This window comes from Saccostrea echinata, unplaced genomic scaffold (genome assembly GCF_033153115.1).
Source record: "Saccostrea echinata isolate AGI-Se365-2 ecotype Australia unplaced genomic scaffold, CSIRO_AGI_Sech_v1 ptg000001l, whole genome shotgun sequence".
NCBI classification, from domain to species: domain Eukaryota; kingdom Metazoa; phylum Mollusca; class Bivalvia; order Ostreida; family Ostreidae; genus Saccostrea; species Saccostrea echinata.
In genome coordinates this window covers 30,702,695-30,720,292 of record NW_026889750.1, presented here as the reverse complement: position 1 = coordinate 30,720,292, position 17,598 = coordinate 30,702,695, and the positions used below count along the sequence as shown (strand labels likewise).

The 17,598-nt window shown below is 35.5% G+C and overlaps 1 protein-coding gene across 1 annotated transcript; it reads left to right on the top strand.

Annotated features, from left to right (window-relative positions):
- Nucleotides 1-3,867: 3,867 nt before the first annotated feature.
- Nucleotides 3,868-13,393, top strand: LOC133196725 (uncharacterized transmembrane protein DDB_G0289901-like). Its single transcript, XM_061332587.1, has 7 exons — nt 3,868-3,955; nt 4,204-4,314; nt 4,482-5,579; nt 5,693-5,731; nt 11,507-13,102; nt 13,195-13,233; nt 13,314-13,393. Exons 1-7 carry the CDS (start codon nt 3,868-3,870, stop codon nt 13,361-13,363), a joined length of 3,021 nt encoding a protein of 1,006 aa, XP_061188571.1. The 3' UTR covers nt 13,364-13,393.
- The last annotated feature ends 4,205 nt before the right edge of the window (nt 13,394-17,598 follow it).

Genomic DNA, 17,598 nt, shown 5'->3' with positions numbered 1-17,598 from the left:
GATGTTTTACTTTTATATTTCGCATATCCTTTATATATTTCGAGGTTTTGCTTTTATATTTCGCATATCCTTTATATATTTCGAGGTTTTGCTTTTATATTTCGCATTTCCTTTATATATTTCGAGGTTTTCTTTTTATATTTCGCATATCCTTTATATACAGAGGTTTGATTTTTATATATAGTTTTTTCTTTATATATACAGATTGGCAATAATGGACTTCCGTAATATTTATCTTGCTATCAGATAATTAATCTTAGGTCAGCATGGCCACCGTATGAAGTAAATTGTTTAAAGTCAATATGGAATATACATAAAGATTTGTCTACCATGCAGGTCCCAAGACCATGAACTGAGAATAGATTTTAAAAGTCACATTTTCAAATTAGTATAACTTTTGAAATAATTTTGAATAAAAAAAATGTAGTGTCTATGCCATAAACTTTTTTGAATAAATATCCAGCCATTTATTAAAAGTCCATTTTTAATGATGCAAATATAAACATATAAAATGGACAGAATGACCTATAAGGAAAGAGAGGAGGTTGAAATGTTCCTGTCTGGATTGTCCTTATGACAGATTGTATTCTCTCTTATTTAGCTGTTTCCTTTTTGGTGGTGATGATGAGGGCCGATATTTAGCAAATAATTTGACAACCTGTTCCAATAATTGTTTTTAGGTCATCTGAGCCACTCAGGTGACCTATTGCTGTCTGTTTTCGTCCGTCGTCGTGCATCGTCCGTCCTGTGTAAACACTGGAACATCTTCAGCTTCTTTTCTGGAACCGCTGAACCAATTCAACCAATTTTGGCATATACATGTAGGATCTATGGGTAAAGGGGAACAACAAATGTAAATTACATGGTCCCTGCCACCACCACCCCCCGGGGGTGGGCTAAACCCATTAAAATTAATGAACCCAAGGGATAGGGGCTCTGGAGTTAGGATGGGGCTCTATTGATAATTTCTATCGACCATACACATAAAATGCATTAATTATTTTTAAAAACCTCCCCCCCCCCCCTGCATATTAAGCAGACAACTATATGCATGGTTATGATAGGGTGTCTCATTCAAAATTGTTAATTTCATGGCACTTGGTTCAAAGATTCTTGTGTGAGGGCGGGGCTCCATTAAATATATACGGAAAAGACATTAATTCTTTTAAAAATCCTCTCTGCTTCTGGGCACTTAGCAGCTTAACTAAATGAAAATACTGGTTATAATAAGCAAGGGTGCCTATGCCAAAATTGTAAATTTCAAGTCGGAGTTTTGGTGTTAGGGCGGACTCTATTTATTATATATTGAAAATACATTAATTCTTTGAAAATCTTCTTTGCTCCTGAATACGTAGCAGATAAACTACGTGCATGATTATCATAAGCAAGGGTACCTGTTCCAAAATTGTGAAATTCATGGCCCCGGGATCACAGTTTCGGGTTTAGGACAGAGCTCTATTGATTTTATAGGGAAAGGTATTAATTCTTTGAAACTCTTCCTCTCCGCTCCTGGATATGAAGCAAACAAACTAAGTGTAAACTAAGTGCATAGTTATGGTAAGCAAGGGCGCCTCTTCCAAAATTTTGAAATTCATAACCCCTAGTTTGGGGATTTCGGTGTTAGGGCGGGACTCTTTCAATTACACATCAATTATATAGAGGATATTCAATGTTTTATAGTTGGATATGGAATTTATTTCACGAGTGGGACAGGATTTTTTGATATTTTCTCGAGTGTGAAGCACGAGTAAAATATCCAAAAAAAAAATCCTGTCTCACAAATGAAATTAATTCCAGAACCAACTACAAAACATGGAATTTTCTGTTTATTACATTTTCTTGGATTTTTACTTTTGCCTCTGTCTTTTCGTAACACAGTGTCATAGGCTGTGAAGTCATAGTTGAGCAGTTGAGACGTCGTAGCCTAGCAATTGTGAGATTGAAAACATTGTAACATTGATTTTAGCAACATATTTGGGAAGAAATTGGCAGTTTTAGTCTCTGTCAAGACGGTTTAGTTACTATCTCTATCTTATGACAGGCCAGAAATTAATAATTATTTTTTATTTACTTTGATATCCTTCCACACTGTGAGAGAATATCACTTTGATATCCTTTAACACTGTGAGAGAATATCACTTTTATCCAATAAATAAATCACAGTATTTCACCGTTGAAAATGTAATAAATAGGAAAAATGCATTTTTTAAAAATCTTCTTCTCTGCTCCTTGGCATCAAGGGGGCAGAATACAAAGTTGTAATGAGCAAGGGTATTTTTATCAGTTTTATGACATTTTGGAACACTGGACTACTGGATCAAGCGTTCTGGTGCTTGGCAGGGCTCTATTGATTTTATTGGGATTTGTTCACTCTCCTGAGAGATGTTATTCCTCTTTGCTATTCACTATCATAATTAATCATTGTAATAATGTAATCGGTAGGTCAATTTAATAAAAGAATTATCAAAGAATTTTCAATGTAAATTAAAACACAGTACTTTCATAGTTTTTAATGGTCGGGTAGACTTAAATAATAGATGAATAAAAATTAGACAAACATACTTTTTTATACATAAAATGTATATACAGACTAAAGGAGGCCAGAGTGAGAGGGAGTGTGATTGGTGTTGTGTTTGGTCTGCATGTTGATTGTGACAAATTGGAGTGTAGTAGCATTGGCAAATACAGGCAATCAAACAGATCTACTCCATAATTTGCTACTGAGTTCTAGAATAGTTATTTTGTTGATCTCTGATCATCTAATTTCTCTTGCTTTTGGGCAACAGATCTCCATTAATGTTTATTTTGTTCTTTTTTATATTTCTCTGAAGCTGTAGATTGTTGTACTTTTTTCAGGTGAGCGTTAAGACCCGTGGGCCTCTTGTTATAAAAATTGTTTTCTGTTACAGATGTCACGTCTTTCCATCGACAGCCTTCATAATTCCATAACATCTGGGCAAGGTTCAAAAAGGAATTGTTAGGGATATTTAGATCAGCATGACAAAAATAACCTGTCATAATTAATCCAAAAAAAAAATTTTATCACAGGAACCAGAGACTTCCGAGTTTTCCATTTTGAGGTCTCTGGTTTTATCCTACATTTATAACCTCAACCAGAAGTTTTGTATCCCCGCCTAGTCTTAAAATGTATCGAGGTAATTTCCGAGGAATAAATGAGTAGTTAAGAGGCTCGACCAGAAATGTCTGAAATGATTTCTTTGATAGGTGAAAAGTCTCTCGAAGCAAAGGATGTCATTTTAAAGTATGTTAATGATTCATATACTAACTAATTAAAAGGAAGCAGGTTGCTTGAAATTGAATTAGGTACCTTGTGGATCGAAAGAAAAAAGAAGGAATGAACCCATATACGAAACAAGTGCTGGTGATTTTTATCCAGAAAATATAAAAATTCCACCCGAAGATCGTTTTTCACTGTGGTGCATATTTTCAAGAAGTTCACTAAGATATGAATTCAACGACTTCCAATCCTCTTGTGGAAGCACAAGTCCTCCAAGAGGCACGAAAAGACACTCAGCAAGGTGATTGTATCAATTTGTCTTGCTCCGTAGGTAACACAAAAAATAATTAGTTAGTTTAGAATATTTTTGAATACATGTAAACAACGAAATCTTTTTGAATGAGTTTGAAACAAGAACCAGTTTTATTGAAAGTTTACTGTAAATTCGATAAGCCTGACATATGATTTGTCTTATCTTTCGTTAATGACATCACAAATGTCTTTGACATTCCATTATTAAGACAATGATCAACTAGAGATAATATCGGTTTTGTTTCCTGATGACCTACATTCATTTGGTCTTAAAAGTCAAAATCCTGTTACTCTAAGGCAGTGTTTGAGGAACAGCCATGTTGAGAACCGTGTTTCTGTTCATGCTGCCTTTTCTGTGCCATGGCGAAGTTGATGTTGCTTGTGTTTGCAAAGTACTGAAAACAGGTAAATTGAACCTAACAATTTATTTAGTAATAACATGTTTATGTAAAAAACAATTTAGTCAACAGAAAAAGAACCTTTTGAAGCAAAAACCACTAAGATCAAATGCAACGTAAACACAATACTGCTTGAAAATGTAATACATGCATCTATTGTTCAAGAAAAGAAAACAAAATGTTATTTTGCTAAACTTTAGTAAAAATAGTACTATATCTGTTTATCACAGTAACTGGCATGTACTTTTTTGACAGAGCAATTCAGCATCGAAGAGTGCAACAGATTAGATGAGCATATTTTACATGGAAATTCATGGGAAGCGGTTGAGTGGCGATTTGGAAACGATTGTTTGTTCTCATTGAAAGGTTGATACAAACTATTCAAACTTTGCATTTCGCCAATTCGATTCTTGCAAGTTTTTATACCATTGTTTCGACTGCCTTATTTTATTCAGCTAAATCTTAAGAGTTTCATGTTTGCTTTTGAAAAAAAGGAATTAAATTCTCAGGTATCAACCTTTCTTTGTGAATAGAATCCAGTTTTGATAAAAGATTCCTTATACCGCACGTGCTTGACGTAAACATTGGATCTGGTGGAATTAAAGTTGACACAGCAGTAGGAAGCGTTAGCGCCGGAAAAGATGGTGTTGGAGTCGACACTGTGGTTGGTGGCGCAAAAGTGGGACCTGATGGTGTGTCTGTAGATACTGTTGCTGGTGGGGCTAGTGTAGGAAAAGATGGGGTATCAGCCAATATTGACACGCCACTAGGTGGTGCCAGTGCGTCCGTTGGAACTGATGGTCATGTTAGCGCTAGCGGCAATGTTGACGTTCCGCTAGTTGCAAGTGTAAACGGTAATATTGATGTTGACCACGGAAAAGTCAGTGGAGGTGGAGGTGGTTCAGTCACAATCGATGGAGTCGAAGTTGGGGGTCACGTTAATGTTGATAAAGACGGAAGCGTCAGTGGTGGAGGAAGTGTTGGATTGAATCTCGGTCCCCTTGCTCATGCGTCAGTTGGGGTTGACGTTGATTCAAGTGGTCATGTATCAACTGGAGTAGAGGCTCATGCGGGCATAGGTCCTCTCAGCGTAGGTGGACAAGTCTCGGTGGATCAGAGTGGTAAGGTATCTGGATCAGCAACTGGAAGTGCAAGTCTTGGCTCGTTAGGAAATATTGGTGGTGCCCTCAACGTTGACTCAAGTGGAGTATCTGGTAGTGCCAATGGGAATCTTAATGTTGGTGGAAGTAGCCTTGCTGGAAATATAAATGCTGGATCAGGTGGGATTACAGGAGGAGGAGCTGTTTCGCTCAATACTGGAATTGGATCACTGAATGGCCAAGTTAGCGGTGGTTCTGGTGGCGCATCTGGAAGCTTAAGTGGTTCCCCTAGTAGTACTGTAGATATTCATACTGTATCTGGAAATGGACAAGGTGGAATTGCTTCTGGAAATACAGGTGGTTTAAATCTAGGCTCCTCTGCCGGTGGATCAAGTTCTAGTGGCTTATTTTCCTCTTCGAGTGGATCGGGTGGAGATCCAGTGTCCTTCTCGTCTTCATTTAATCAGGCAATGTTAAGTGGACCTAATGGTTTCATGCAGATGATGCAGAACATGCAAAATGTACAAGGAAGTGAGTTTATACATATTGCAATTTGTTTTAATTGAAAATATTTAAAACTTTCGGTATAAAATGAATCTGATGAAAAAAAAATCTATACATTAACCATTTCACTAACATTTTAGGTCCCACTGCATTTAATCCAATGACATTTAACCAGCAAGGTATTTTACAATCAAATTTTCATAATTTTTGTAATCTTACTAAGGTTATTTGTTCCTATCTTTAATATTTTTTTCTCATTCCAACACTTTTAAAAACATATGTGGAATAAGATATATTTCATTTATCTTTAATTATTGTAGTTGGTACGGAAGCTTTCCTTCAAGAAATGGCAAAACTAGGTTAAAGTTTCTGTGCAGTGATAGGTATTTACTTTAAAAAGTAAAGTCAGTGAATATAGAACATAAACTTACACAAAGTTCAATAATTTATTTGAATTAATACTCAAATAATATAATCTAACATGCAATAAAATATCTCTTCTGTTTATCAATGTTAAATTTCATTCATTTTTCGGATGGCATCAATTTAATGTGAGCCTCAATTTCCAACCGAATATAACATTGTTTTCTTTTCCAGATCAAGTCCAGTCAGTATTCAACAGTCTTCATCATACGCATACTTCATTTTGAAATTGTATATTAAAAACCTTTGTATGCTTGTTTTCTTAAAACATTGTTGATAATACCTGGTAGAACAATGTAAAGGTTTGAACTACAAGTGACCGACCATTTAAATTAGTAGATTAATAATACGACTTTTATTAAAAGATCTGCAAAAAAGCACTGGCGCTTGAAAGGATTATAAGTTTTAAACATAATGGGCACTGACAAAGAAATATCTATACTTATAAATTAATAATTTTTGCAAGTAAACTCCGAAACGCCTCCACCATATTTCATACTTAATCATCTGTTATTCCACTAGATACATGTTTGAGATGATGTCCGTAAACTATATTCAGATGTCCTTCGCATGCTAATTATCGTAAATTTAATTAAAAGTCTACTATCATTTTCGATAAACAGCCGTGAAATAGCAAAAAAAGAGAGTACGGTGGTGGTTATGGACTGGGCATGGAAATAATGGTAAAGCAATTGATAACACTATAAGTTGTGAATATATTTATATATCGAAAGACTGTTAGTGAGTTGTGCTAACACATTTACCAGTAAAACAGCAAAATGTGTATATTCGCCACTGAGAGCATCTTGGCAACGAACCCGAAGTACAAATTGTATATATATAGTAAAAATAAACTTGCAAAAGAGAAAATGTCAATTATGTCAATTAATGAACATGGTGAATACGGTTATATGGATGAATAAGCTTTTAAAAATTTGCTTGCATCAATTTTTCTGCATACAGTCTTTTGTATTAAATATTGGCACTATACATAATTTAAGGTGTGAAAAGCTAATTTTTAACACACCCCCACCCCCAAGATGTGCTGACAAATTCACGTAAAACGTGCACTCTTTTATCCTTGATGGAAATGGAAACAGAGCACCCTCGAAATATACAATACGTATAACATAATACATCAGGTATCAAAATAAAGTTGCTAACATGTAAAGAGAAAATGTCAATTAAGAACCCTCTCTACACTACACACATAAGAGTTCTGATTCTATGGTATTTTTCTGCAGTTAGAGTGATCTGCCCTTAGATCTAAATTCTGAAAAAAAGAAATTTACAGTATATTACTCAATTTGTAATCAATTCAAGTATTCTTAACATTTTAAAAGGCCAAGATAAATAAATTGAACATGTTATTTACATGTATTGTCTCTATGGAAGTAAACAGCAGTGATTTCTATTCACTGATACTATGTTGTGTTGGAACATTTTTCCTGGGGGTAAATGCCACGTACCATATAGTGAAAATTAAATAGATAAGCTCAATATTAACACATTTATACAATAAATTTTTCTCAATGTCCAAAAAACATTTTGGACTGGTGTAGAGAGGGTCCTTAATTAGTGAAACTGAAATTTTAAAGTAAAAAAAAAAGACGGGGAGGGGAAGTATGTCTACTTCTGCTTCTAAGCCAACTGCGGGATTTTGAACAAGGTGTTTCTTCCCGCTATATGCCTGTAATTAATTTTCAGTAGAAACTATGATATATTACTGGAATTATTCAGTCAGCAGTGGTAAAAGTTCAATTCCAGCGCTTGTGCAGGATTCCATCAAGTGTTCTTGTATTCCAAAACGATTCTTATGTAGGAAACACGCAACACAAACAAAACATCTTACCACTAAGACAAAAAAATGTCTAATTCCCCAAAAGCTATCGTAGGTCACAAAATAATATATATCTTTATTACATAGGAATATATTGTGAATAATTCTTTGGAAAAAAATATTTTAATTAAACAAAGAAATTACGGAGTTTTCAAAAATGCTATTTGAATTTATTCGTCCCCTGCATTGTAATTACATGCCGTTGTTAGTTTGTTCCCGCGAAGACCTGCATCTGCTAAGAAATTCATCAAAAACTTCAACATAAATTCTTCATTTGAACATATACCGTTCACGGTAGCTCAGTCGGTAGAGCGCTCGCTCCGTGATCGGGAGGTCGTGAGTTCGAATCTCGGCCGCGACAGACCTAAGTCGATAAAAAATAGGTAGCAACTGTTCCTTCGCCATGCGCTCGGCACTTTGGAGTGAAAGTTGCGGGTCTTTCGGATGAGACCTTAAAAACCGAGGCCCCGTGTCACGGCAGGCGTTGGCACGATAAAGATCCCTCACTGCTCAATGGCCCTGAGTGCCGAGTAAAGGTCAAAATTTGAAGCCCTTCACCGGTATATGGTGACGTCTCTATATGAGTGAAAAATTCTCGAATGGGACGTAAAACAATATACAATCAATCAATCAATCATTTGAACATACGGAAGCCGGTTGGTGCCAGGTAGAAAAAATATTTTATCTGGCGGCCGCCAGATAACTTATCTGGCGGCCGCCAGAAAGTTATCTGGCGGCCGCAAAATAATTATCTGGCGGCCGCCAGAAATTATGTGGCGGCCGCCAGATAACTTTCTGGCGGCCGCCAGAAAGTTATCTGGCGGCCGCCAGATAATTATTTGGCGGCCGCCAGATAATTATTTGGCGCCCGCCAGATAGGTTTCTGGCGGCCGCCAGATAAGTTATCTGGCGGCCGCCAGAAAATTATATGGCGGCCGCCAGATAGGTTTCTGGCGGCCGCCAGATAATTATTTGGCGGCCGCCAGATAAAATATTTTTCTACCTGGCACCTACCGGCTTCCGTATGAACAAGTATTTGTATTCTTCAATAAAATGTGTGTAAAATTAAATTTTTATATAAGTGTACACAAATGATATAATTATGTCAGTATACACATTATGAAATTGGAATTAATAAGAGACAGTCAATATAAAATTCAACGCATTTGCACGTTTCATCTAAAACAGTTCTTGGTTGAACCAAAACAATCAACGATGCTTTCCATAGAAATTATAAAAATTATAATTATATCCATATCTCAAATAATCCCCATCCAATCAAGTTTTCACAAACGAAGATGTGAAGAGTTTCTCTTTTATTCTATTACCTGTTGGGGTGATTTTGTAATCTCTGTCGAAGTTTGTGGATGTTTCGTCTCTTTATTCCTATTCACAAAAATAGACACAAAAGGCGTACGTCGTGTTTCGGATTTGTTAATGAGACTCTTCTTTCTGTTTGTCTTTTTTTGTCCATGCTTTCAAAGCAGTTAGCTGAAATAAATCCAACTATTACCATTTTTTATGAACAAACGAGGAGTGAGGATGTTGACACAAAGTCATATCGTTAAGGGCAACAAAACTTTCAATGAGTTGGTACAAGTTTAAAACTCTTAACAGATAATCCTATGAAATCTCTGGCTGATCTTTTACTTGTTCTAGGCTAGACAACTTCTGACCACTGAACCAATGAAAAGGCCGCCTTCTATGTCCCATCACGTCATGAAAAGGCCGCCTTCTATGTCCAATCACGTCATGTAAAATTCATATGCAAGCGATTTGCTACGTCGTGGTTTAGTACCCGCAAATACATCCTGTCCTCGATGCATCTGAATCTGTCGAGAAATATGTGTAGATGTTCTTTTAATTCCTCTTCCCTCTCTTCCTTTGTTCACAATGGATAAAAGAAAGGTATTATTTACTTTTTTAGAATTTAATTCCGGGGGGGGGGGGTCGCGGAACGAAAAGAAAATGTTCATGTAGCAGGCGCGGATCCAGGAATTGAATTTAGAGGGGGCGCAAAAAGTATACAGGGGGTCTGGGGGCCGCCTTGAGGCCCCCAGTGGGTCCAGGGCGAAGCCCTGCTGGGGTTCCAGGGGGCAAAGCCCCCGGAAGCTCCTGGATTCTAGAGATTTTGTAGGGTAAAAATGAGGTCTATAGAGTAGATATTTTTACATTTTCTCAACGAAACTATGATTTACGCTAACTTTGACAATTTAAGGGGGGGAGCCGGGTGTGCCCCCTTAAATCCGCCACTGTGTAGGAAGTCTAATCTCAAATTACATAGAATACTGTAGTAATTGCATGGAACAGATTATTAATTGATTCACACTATATATGATCACCAATTTGAATAAAAATGGTGAAATAAAATCACATTGTTGATTATGATATCATTTTCATTTTTCAGTGTATTTTGTCTTGCACTTTCAAACCTAATAGAAAGACGTATTTTGAGAGAGATTTGAATGTATTTTTTTTATCCACATTTCAGTATTAAATTTACCTAGACTGGAACAATTGCATTGTTTAATTAAATACTCATTTTAAAGATCTATGGTAAAACTTGGTTTATGATGTGCAAACATACAATGCAAGTATATCTTGTTCTACACAGACAAAAGAATAAATTCTAATAATAAACATTATAGAACTGAGAATTATGTATCTTTTGACGTAGAAAATCTTCACAAGATAGTTCCATTTTTTTAAACGCATAACTAAAACATTATTTCAATTTTCTTTTAGATCTGCAGAGAAGTTCAAAAAAGTTAATCCAAATTTATTTTTTAAATTTGTTATCAAGTGTGACGAGTGACCAACATTAAGGAATTGACGATTTCTTCAAAGTACATAAAAGCATCATCCATTTCCAGTGATTATCTGACCTTGTCATTACTATCGACTCCCAGATGGTTATACAATGATGTTAATGATAAGAATAATTCCTCACTCATCTTATCTCTGGCATTACCGATCCAATGACCGACGACAACAAAAGAGGAAAAAACATGAAAATACATCTTTTCCTCTTGATTTCTGTTTTTGCAGTGGGAGTGAAATCAGAGTATAGTGTTAGCTCTCAATACTGTAAGTCACATTTTTGAATAGAAGATGGAAGATATACAAATTGAGCTTTGGTGTATTCCTATTGATTCGGGACAAATAATATATTCATATCTATGATTTGAAATTTATTTTAATTACCTGTGTTTGATGATTCATTAATTTTCACCAGTTTCAATATTAGTGTGAAATACCAAAGAAATTAATATTTGGAAAATAAAGCTTAGTATTACAATTCAGTATAATACTTAAGTGAATCAAGCAACATACGTGTCGCCTGCAATACTCATCCACAATAAACAAGAAGATAAATTTAGGATATGTCATGGAAATGCAATACCTTTCAAATAGCTTTTCTTTTGAAATGTAAATTACGGTTGTTTGTATAACCGAGTGTATTTTAATTTTCAAGGACATCGTTTAGAGGAATTTAAAAAAATCTGAATGCATGCACATGATTAAGAATGTCAATATTTAAAAAAAAAAAGCCTACCTCTAACACCTGACTGGTAAATTAAAATACGGTCAAAGACATAAAATCGTAAATATATCAATATTTTTTATTTATCAAAATTGAAAAAAAAGGACTCAGTGTCATGTGAGTGTTACTTTCTGAATTTTCTTATAGTAAAGAAAAGACTATTATTGGACGGGGTTTCTATCAACACACCAGTTGGAAGTTTAAGTGTTGATCAAAATGGAGTGTCAGGGAATGCGAACGTCGAAATAGGAAAGGGTTCTGTTGGAGGGAATTTCAACGCTGGATCAAATGGGGTAAGTGGAAGTGTCAGCGGAGATTTAAACACAGGGTCTGGTTCCCTTAGTGGAAGCCTTAATGCTGGACCAGACGGTGTGAGTGGTTCCTCCAGTGGTACAGTAAATTTAGGATCAACTGGAACATTAAATGGTAACATAAATGCAGGACCTACTGGCGTTAGCGGAGGAGTATTTGGTTCTTTGAACACTGGTGCCGGTGGCATAAGTGGCGGGGTAACGATTGGGCCTAACGGTGTGAGTGGTAGCGCCAGTGGATCTCTCAATACAGGATCAGGCTCTCTGAATGGCAATATCAATGCAGGTTCCAGTGGGATTAGTGGTAATGTTAGTGGTACTTTGAACACAGGGTCTGGTTCACTGACTGGTAATATTAATGCTGGTCCCGGGGGCATAAGCGGTGGTGTGGATGGATCTGTGAGTGGTGGTCTTGGAAGTTTAAGTGGTGGTGTTACTGTCGGTCCGAATGGTGTAAGCGGTGGAGCTAGTGGTACGCTAAACACAGGATCAGGTACATTCAGTGGTAATGTAAATGTTGGACCAGATGGGACGAGTGGTAGTGCAAGTGGTAATTTTAATACTGGTGTTGGTACTCTGAATGGCAATGTTAACGCTGGGCCTGGTGGTGTAAGTGGAGGGCTTGGTGGTTCTGTTAGTAGTGGGTTAGGGAGTCTCACGGGAGGTGTCACAGTAGGTCCAAATGGTGTAAGTGGTAGTGCTAGTGGTACTCTTAATACTGGATCTGGTTCCCTGAGTGGCAACATAAATGCTGGTCCTGGGGGTGTTAGCGGCAGTGCTAGTGGAACCTTGAACACTGGATCAGGTTCTCTTAGTGGCAATATCAATGCAGGTCCTGGTGGTGTTAGCGGTGGAGCCAGCGGTACTCTTAATACTGGATCTGGTTCCCTGAGTGGCAACATAAATGCTGGTCCTGGGGGTGTAAGCGGCAGTGCTAGTGGAACCTTGAACACTGGATCAGGTTCTCTTAGTGGCAATATCAATGCAGGTCCTGGTGTTGTTAGCGGTGGAGCCAGCGGTACTCTTAATACTGGATCAGGTTCCCTTAGTGGTAACGTAAATGCTGGTCCTGGTGGCGTTAGCGGTGGCGCTAGTGGTACCCTCAACACTGGAACAGGAACACTCAATGGTAATATTAACGCTAATTCTGGTGCAATCAGTGGAAGCCTCAGTGGGTCTACCAATATTGGAGGTGTAGGAATAAGCGGAAATTTGAATGGTGGGACTGGCGTTGGATTATCTGGTGGACTTAATATCAATTTTGGTGGATCTGGAGGATCATCTTCCAGTGGATCATCTTCTACTTCCGGTGTATCCTCAGGGGGATCCTCTTCATCTTCAAGTGGATCAAACTTTTATCAGTTAATGTTGCAAGGTCCCCAGGCCCTGATGCAGGCTATGCAGAACGTGATGAGTGGAGCATCATCCACAGGTATTTGTTTTTTATGCTTTAATGAAACCCATAAAACTTAAATACACTGGTGTTTGTTTGAATTTCTAAAAAGTTTGATTTTATTTGTTTAGGAGGTGCTGGATTCAATCCAATGACATTTAATCAACAAGGTATATACTTATGCTTCTATAAAGTTTTAAATAGATATTTAAATTTCGGATTTTTTTAAAATAATTTTTTTCCGTTTCAGTTGGAGTCGACGCATTTATGCAGCAGATGCAACAACAACAACAAGGATAAGCTTTATAGGAATTAATTTTTAAAAAGTACATGTATTTATTTAAAAAATTGATCTATGTTTATCAAATTAAATTCAAAAATGAAATATGACGAAAACTATTTATTCTCTTGATCGAATGAATACCTTTACATTTTGAAATACTAGTTTATATGTTGTAGGTATTTACTTTGCAACCAACTAATGCCTAGGTAATTATATACATAATCTTGATTATCTCTCCTTAATTGTTAACCAGATTCTCATATATCAAGTTGTTTGAACCTATGCATATTGTTTACTGTGAAAAACATTTTTGAATTATAGCCGTGTTTTAAAGAGGTTGATAATTTTTATTAAAATTTTCTGAAGTGCCCTATGTCTTTTTTTGTGTGTGTGAAAAAAATTCTAAACTCTGAAATTTTTTTTTTTTTCAAAATACAGGCAAACCTGTATTACATGTAAGCAAAACGACAAGGCAAATTTCAACAGCTGCAAAAACTCAGAGAGAACTTATGTTTCTATGAAAGTTATTATTAGGAAACCATTTTTACGCAATTTTCAAAATTCTTACATAAGCTTTTGACCTAAAAACAATACGAGTCTAATCTGAGTCACAAGGAAATATGATAATTTATATAAAAATTTCACAGGCACACCAAATTATTTTCCCCATCTTTGAGCGAAATCAGGGAACAAAAGGACAATTGTTCTATGTCTTTTCTAAAAGATTTTTTTTTCATAGGTCATGACTTCTGACTCTTAGAAGTTTAGAAAGGCTTAGATCAAAATGCCATTTTTTTCATTAAGATTTGAATGGGAAGTCTCTCATAAAGTTTTATGGTTTATAGGAGGAAACTGTCGTTATTTGACAAGGATTCGCTCAAAGCAAGAATGATAAGTTTCTAGGGCGTTTTTTTTTAAATTTACATTTAGCAAGAAGTCTCTGAATACCTTGGTTCTCTGAGACCGATTTGATATTCATTGCATACAGTAAATGTATTCAGCGTGCATGCTAATTCTGAATGTGACTTCTGTCTTTAAAATCACGAGGAAAGCGAAATATGAAGATGAATGGCAATCATGCTCAATAATTCCATTGAAACAATATATACAAATTGTGAGCAGAGCCAACTCGAATCTCCTTGTCATGATCGAGTAAAAGGGAGAAAGTATGAAAATAATGACCTTACAATTTGTATGAAAGACGTCAGACAGCATCGCCATTCGTCCAAAAGAAAGATTGTATTTACATACTGGGTCATTGTATGTGACAAATGTTGACTTCAAACGAGATTGATACCATTGTATTATCAACTTTAGAAATCGTTCGTAGGAAGAACATGCTCTTGCGTATCGAATCAACTATGAGACATAAACCTCACATGCAGGTGATATTGGTATATTGCTAGATAAATAAGGGAAGTTGACGATAGAAAAGTTGAAGTCGTCTTTTTCAACATTAAGTCTGTACTCAGTTAGTTGTTAATATTTAGGACAATATGTTGGAAAAACAATGGTAAAGATTCAAATCTCTGGAACAAGTTTAGACTAAAACAGAACATACGGTGCACTTTCGAAGTCTATCTACATGTATTGTTTACATATTTTGGAATAAGTTTAAATATTAGCGTGTGTAATAGCTGTCATTTCGCGGTTCCTATCACGTCTTATACTTTTTAGTCTGCTTTAACAGTTAAGTTTCCTGCACCAGTGTATACCGTAGAAGTGCAATGTTTAGACACATTTCTAAAGCAATGAGTGTTGTGTTTGCTATATATTAGAATTGCATGAAGGAGATGAGTGAACAAGGCGTGTAGAATGCCTATAGCTTCAGATATATAAAATTCATGTTCAGGCTGTGAATTTAGTATTTAGAGTAGAGTTCTCATTATTGAAATTTATTAAATTATGACAAACAAAACTTTTCTGAGGAAAATCTTCTCGGCAAAAATTATTGTTTTATTTAAAAAATAATGTGGTATACGAACCCTAGCAATAAAAATACTGAGTATCATTTTCCTTCTTCTTCATTTGTCTTCTTTTCTTACACTAAATGAATGTAATGAATGAATGAATGAAAATCAAATTATAGGCTAAGTGATGAATTTAATAGCTACCCATTTATACAGCATAAAGTGGGCTACTCTAGTTTACGCATTTTTACAAACCGCGCTTCGCGGTTTATGAAGCTTAAACTACCCAAACCCAGTTTCACTGTATAACTTGAGTAGCTATTAAATTCATTCCTTAAATAAGAATAGCTGGACATTTTCATTTATTAAGTTAATTTACATTCAAATGCCTAAGTAATTCCGCAGGCAGCTCCGACTGTCGCAACAGAATACCTCTCCTTTTGATTTGGCTAGTGACTTTATTATAACACAGTCATCTCTCTGATAAAAAATAAATAAATAAAAACTATTTAAAACTATGCATATCATGTATTTCACTTGAATTTATTTCTTCCATTCACAAAGTCCAAAATCAGTATCAATGTTTAAAAAGTAAAAAAAAAAATTCAAAAGACTTTTTTTTTTTTTTTCAAATTCCTGGTCAATTTTAAAAAAAAAAAAAGAAGAAGAGAGAATTACTTGTCGAATTATTTTTCGTCAATTATTTCTTCATTTCTATATTGGTTGCAACGTGTCTGGATACAGAATGAGTTGTCTCAAAGAACTTTGAACTCTCAGAATTTATTTACCCCTGGGAAATGTGTTACCATGTTTTCAAACTGTGTACAAAAAAACTGCCATGTAACTCTATTAAGCGTAATGCAACTACATAAAATTATCATGGCTGTTTCACTTACCGGAAGGCAGTGTGTAGAAAACTGAAATCCGGGAAAGGCTCGGATCATACAGCTTTCAGAACTGTCACACACAGTATTCCAAGTACATTGCATTTGATCATCACAGGTTGGACAAGGTAATCCTAATGTGAAAAAAGAACTCAATTGCTCAAGATAACTTTTTTGATCGTCGTTTGTGTGAAATTCTTTTAATTTTCTGAATGTGTCTCATAATGTTCACATTTTAGAAATCATCCAGAACCAGTGTGCCACTTCTAATTACATTTTTTGAAGCATCCTTGGGTGAGGTTACTTTAAATTTGATTTAATGGAAGGCGGTCCTCCTTCTTTAAAGGGAGATAAAAGGAAAAAAACTTAAGGGGTAATTTGAAAACAAAAGCTTCTTTAGAACCACCTGGTAAAAAAAGACAACTTAGAAGAAAGTTTCTCTTGAGAGTAGATTCAGGTTTGTTAAATTTGTGGCCCCTTGACTTGGAACTGGGCTATGATTGAGAAACAATAGGGGATGAAATTTTTACATTAGACTACAAGTGTAAATTCGTTAAATATCTTCTTAACAAGCTCAAGACGATAACTAATCACATTTTAAATATCCAAGTATATAACAATAAATAAATGTAGATTCAAGTATGTTTACACCAAGGTTCCAAGGGCAACGATGGATTACAATAATGGCCCAGAGTTTTTCATGTGAAAATATCGGATTCTGAAATATATTTTCTTATGAAGCAAGCAGCTCCAAAGTAAAGATCTAACTTAAAGTATGTTCTAATCATGGCCCCTGGGGTGAAGTGTGGTCACAAAAGCCGTTCTATAAATATAAACACGAAAAATCTATTTTTAAAAAATCACATGAACAGTGTCATTACTTACAGATATTTTCATTTGATATTAACTTAAATTTAATTTCTTCAAATGATGACCCTCAGGGCTATGTTTGGACCACAAGGGGGTTTTAAAGTTTAACATATAAATATATAACCTCTGCAAGAAGAATATGTCTTCACTTTGTAAATTCGATCTCGAATATCAGTATACTATTAATAACAACAATTGGAATCGTAGATTTTATTGATGTCAACAATATTAGGTTTCTTTTTTCTTCAAATTTATTGATAAGGGAAAGATCAGATTAGTCAAGTGAATATTTTTGTGCATAAGCCTCTTGTTAAAATTAAGGAGAAAATCCGGTATCAACATCCAGACTTACATAACATGGGTTAATAAATGTCTAATTTCTTCTGAAAGAGATGGTGGAATTCAGTTGACTTATATTCCATCTTCCTTATGTCGAAAATGATGACTTGAACTACAAGTGTGTTGTCCCAATCTAGTTTAATTTAGGACTAATTCATTTATTTTGTTGCTATACATATTGGCCTTTGTGTGATTAAGCTGGAGTTTTAAATCAAATGTGGGTTACCGAAAAAGGTTTCCAATGTATTT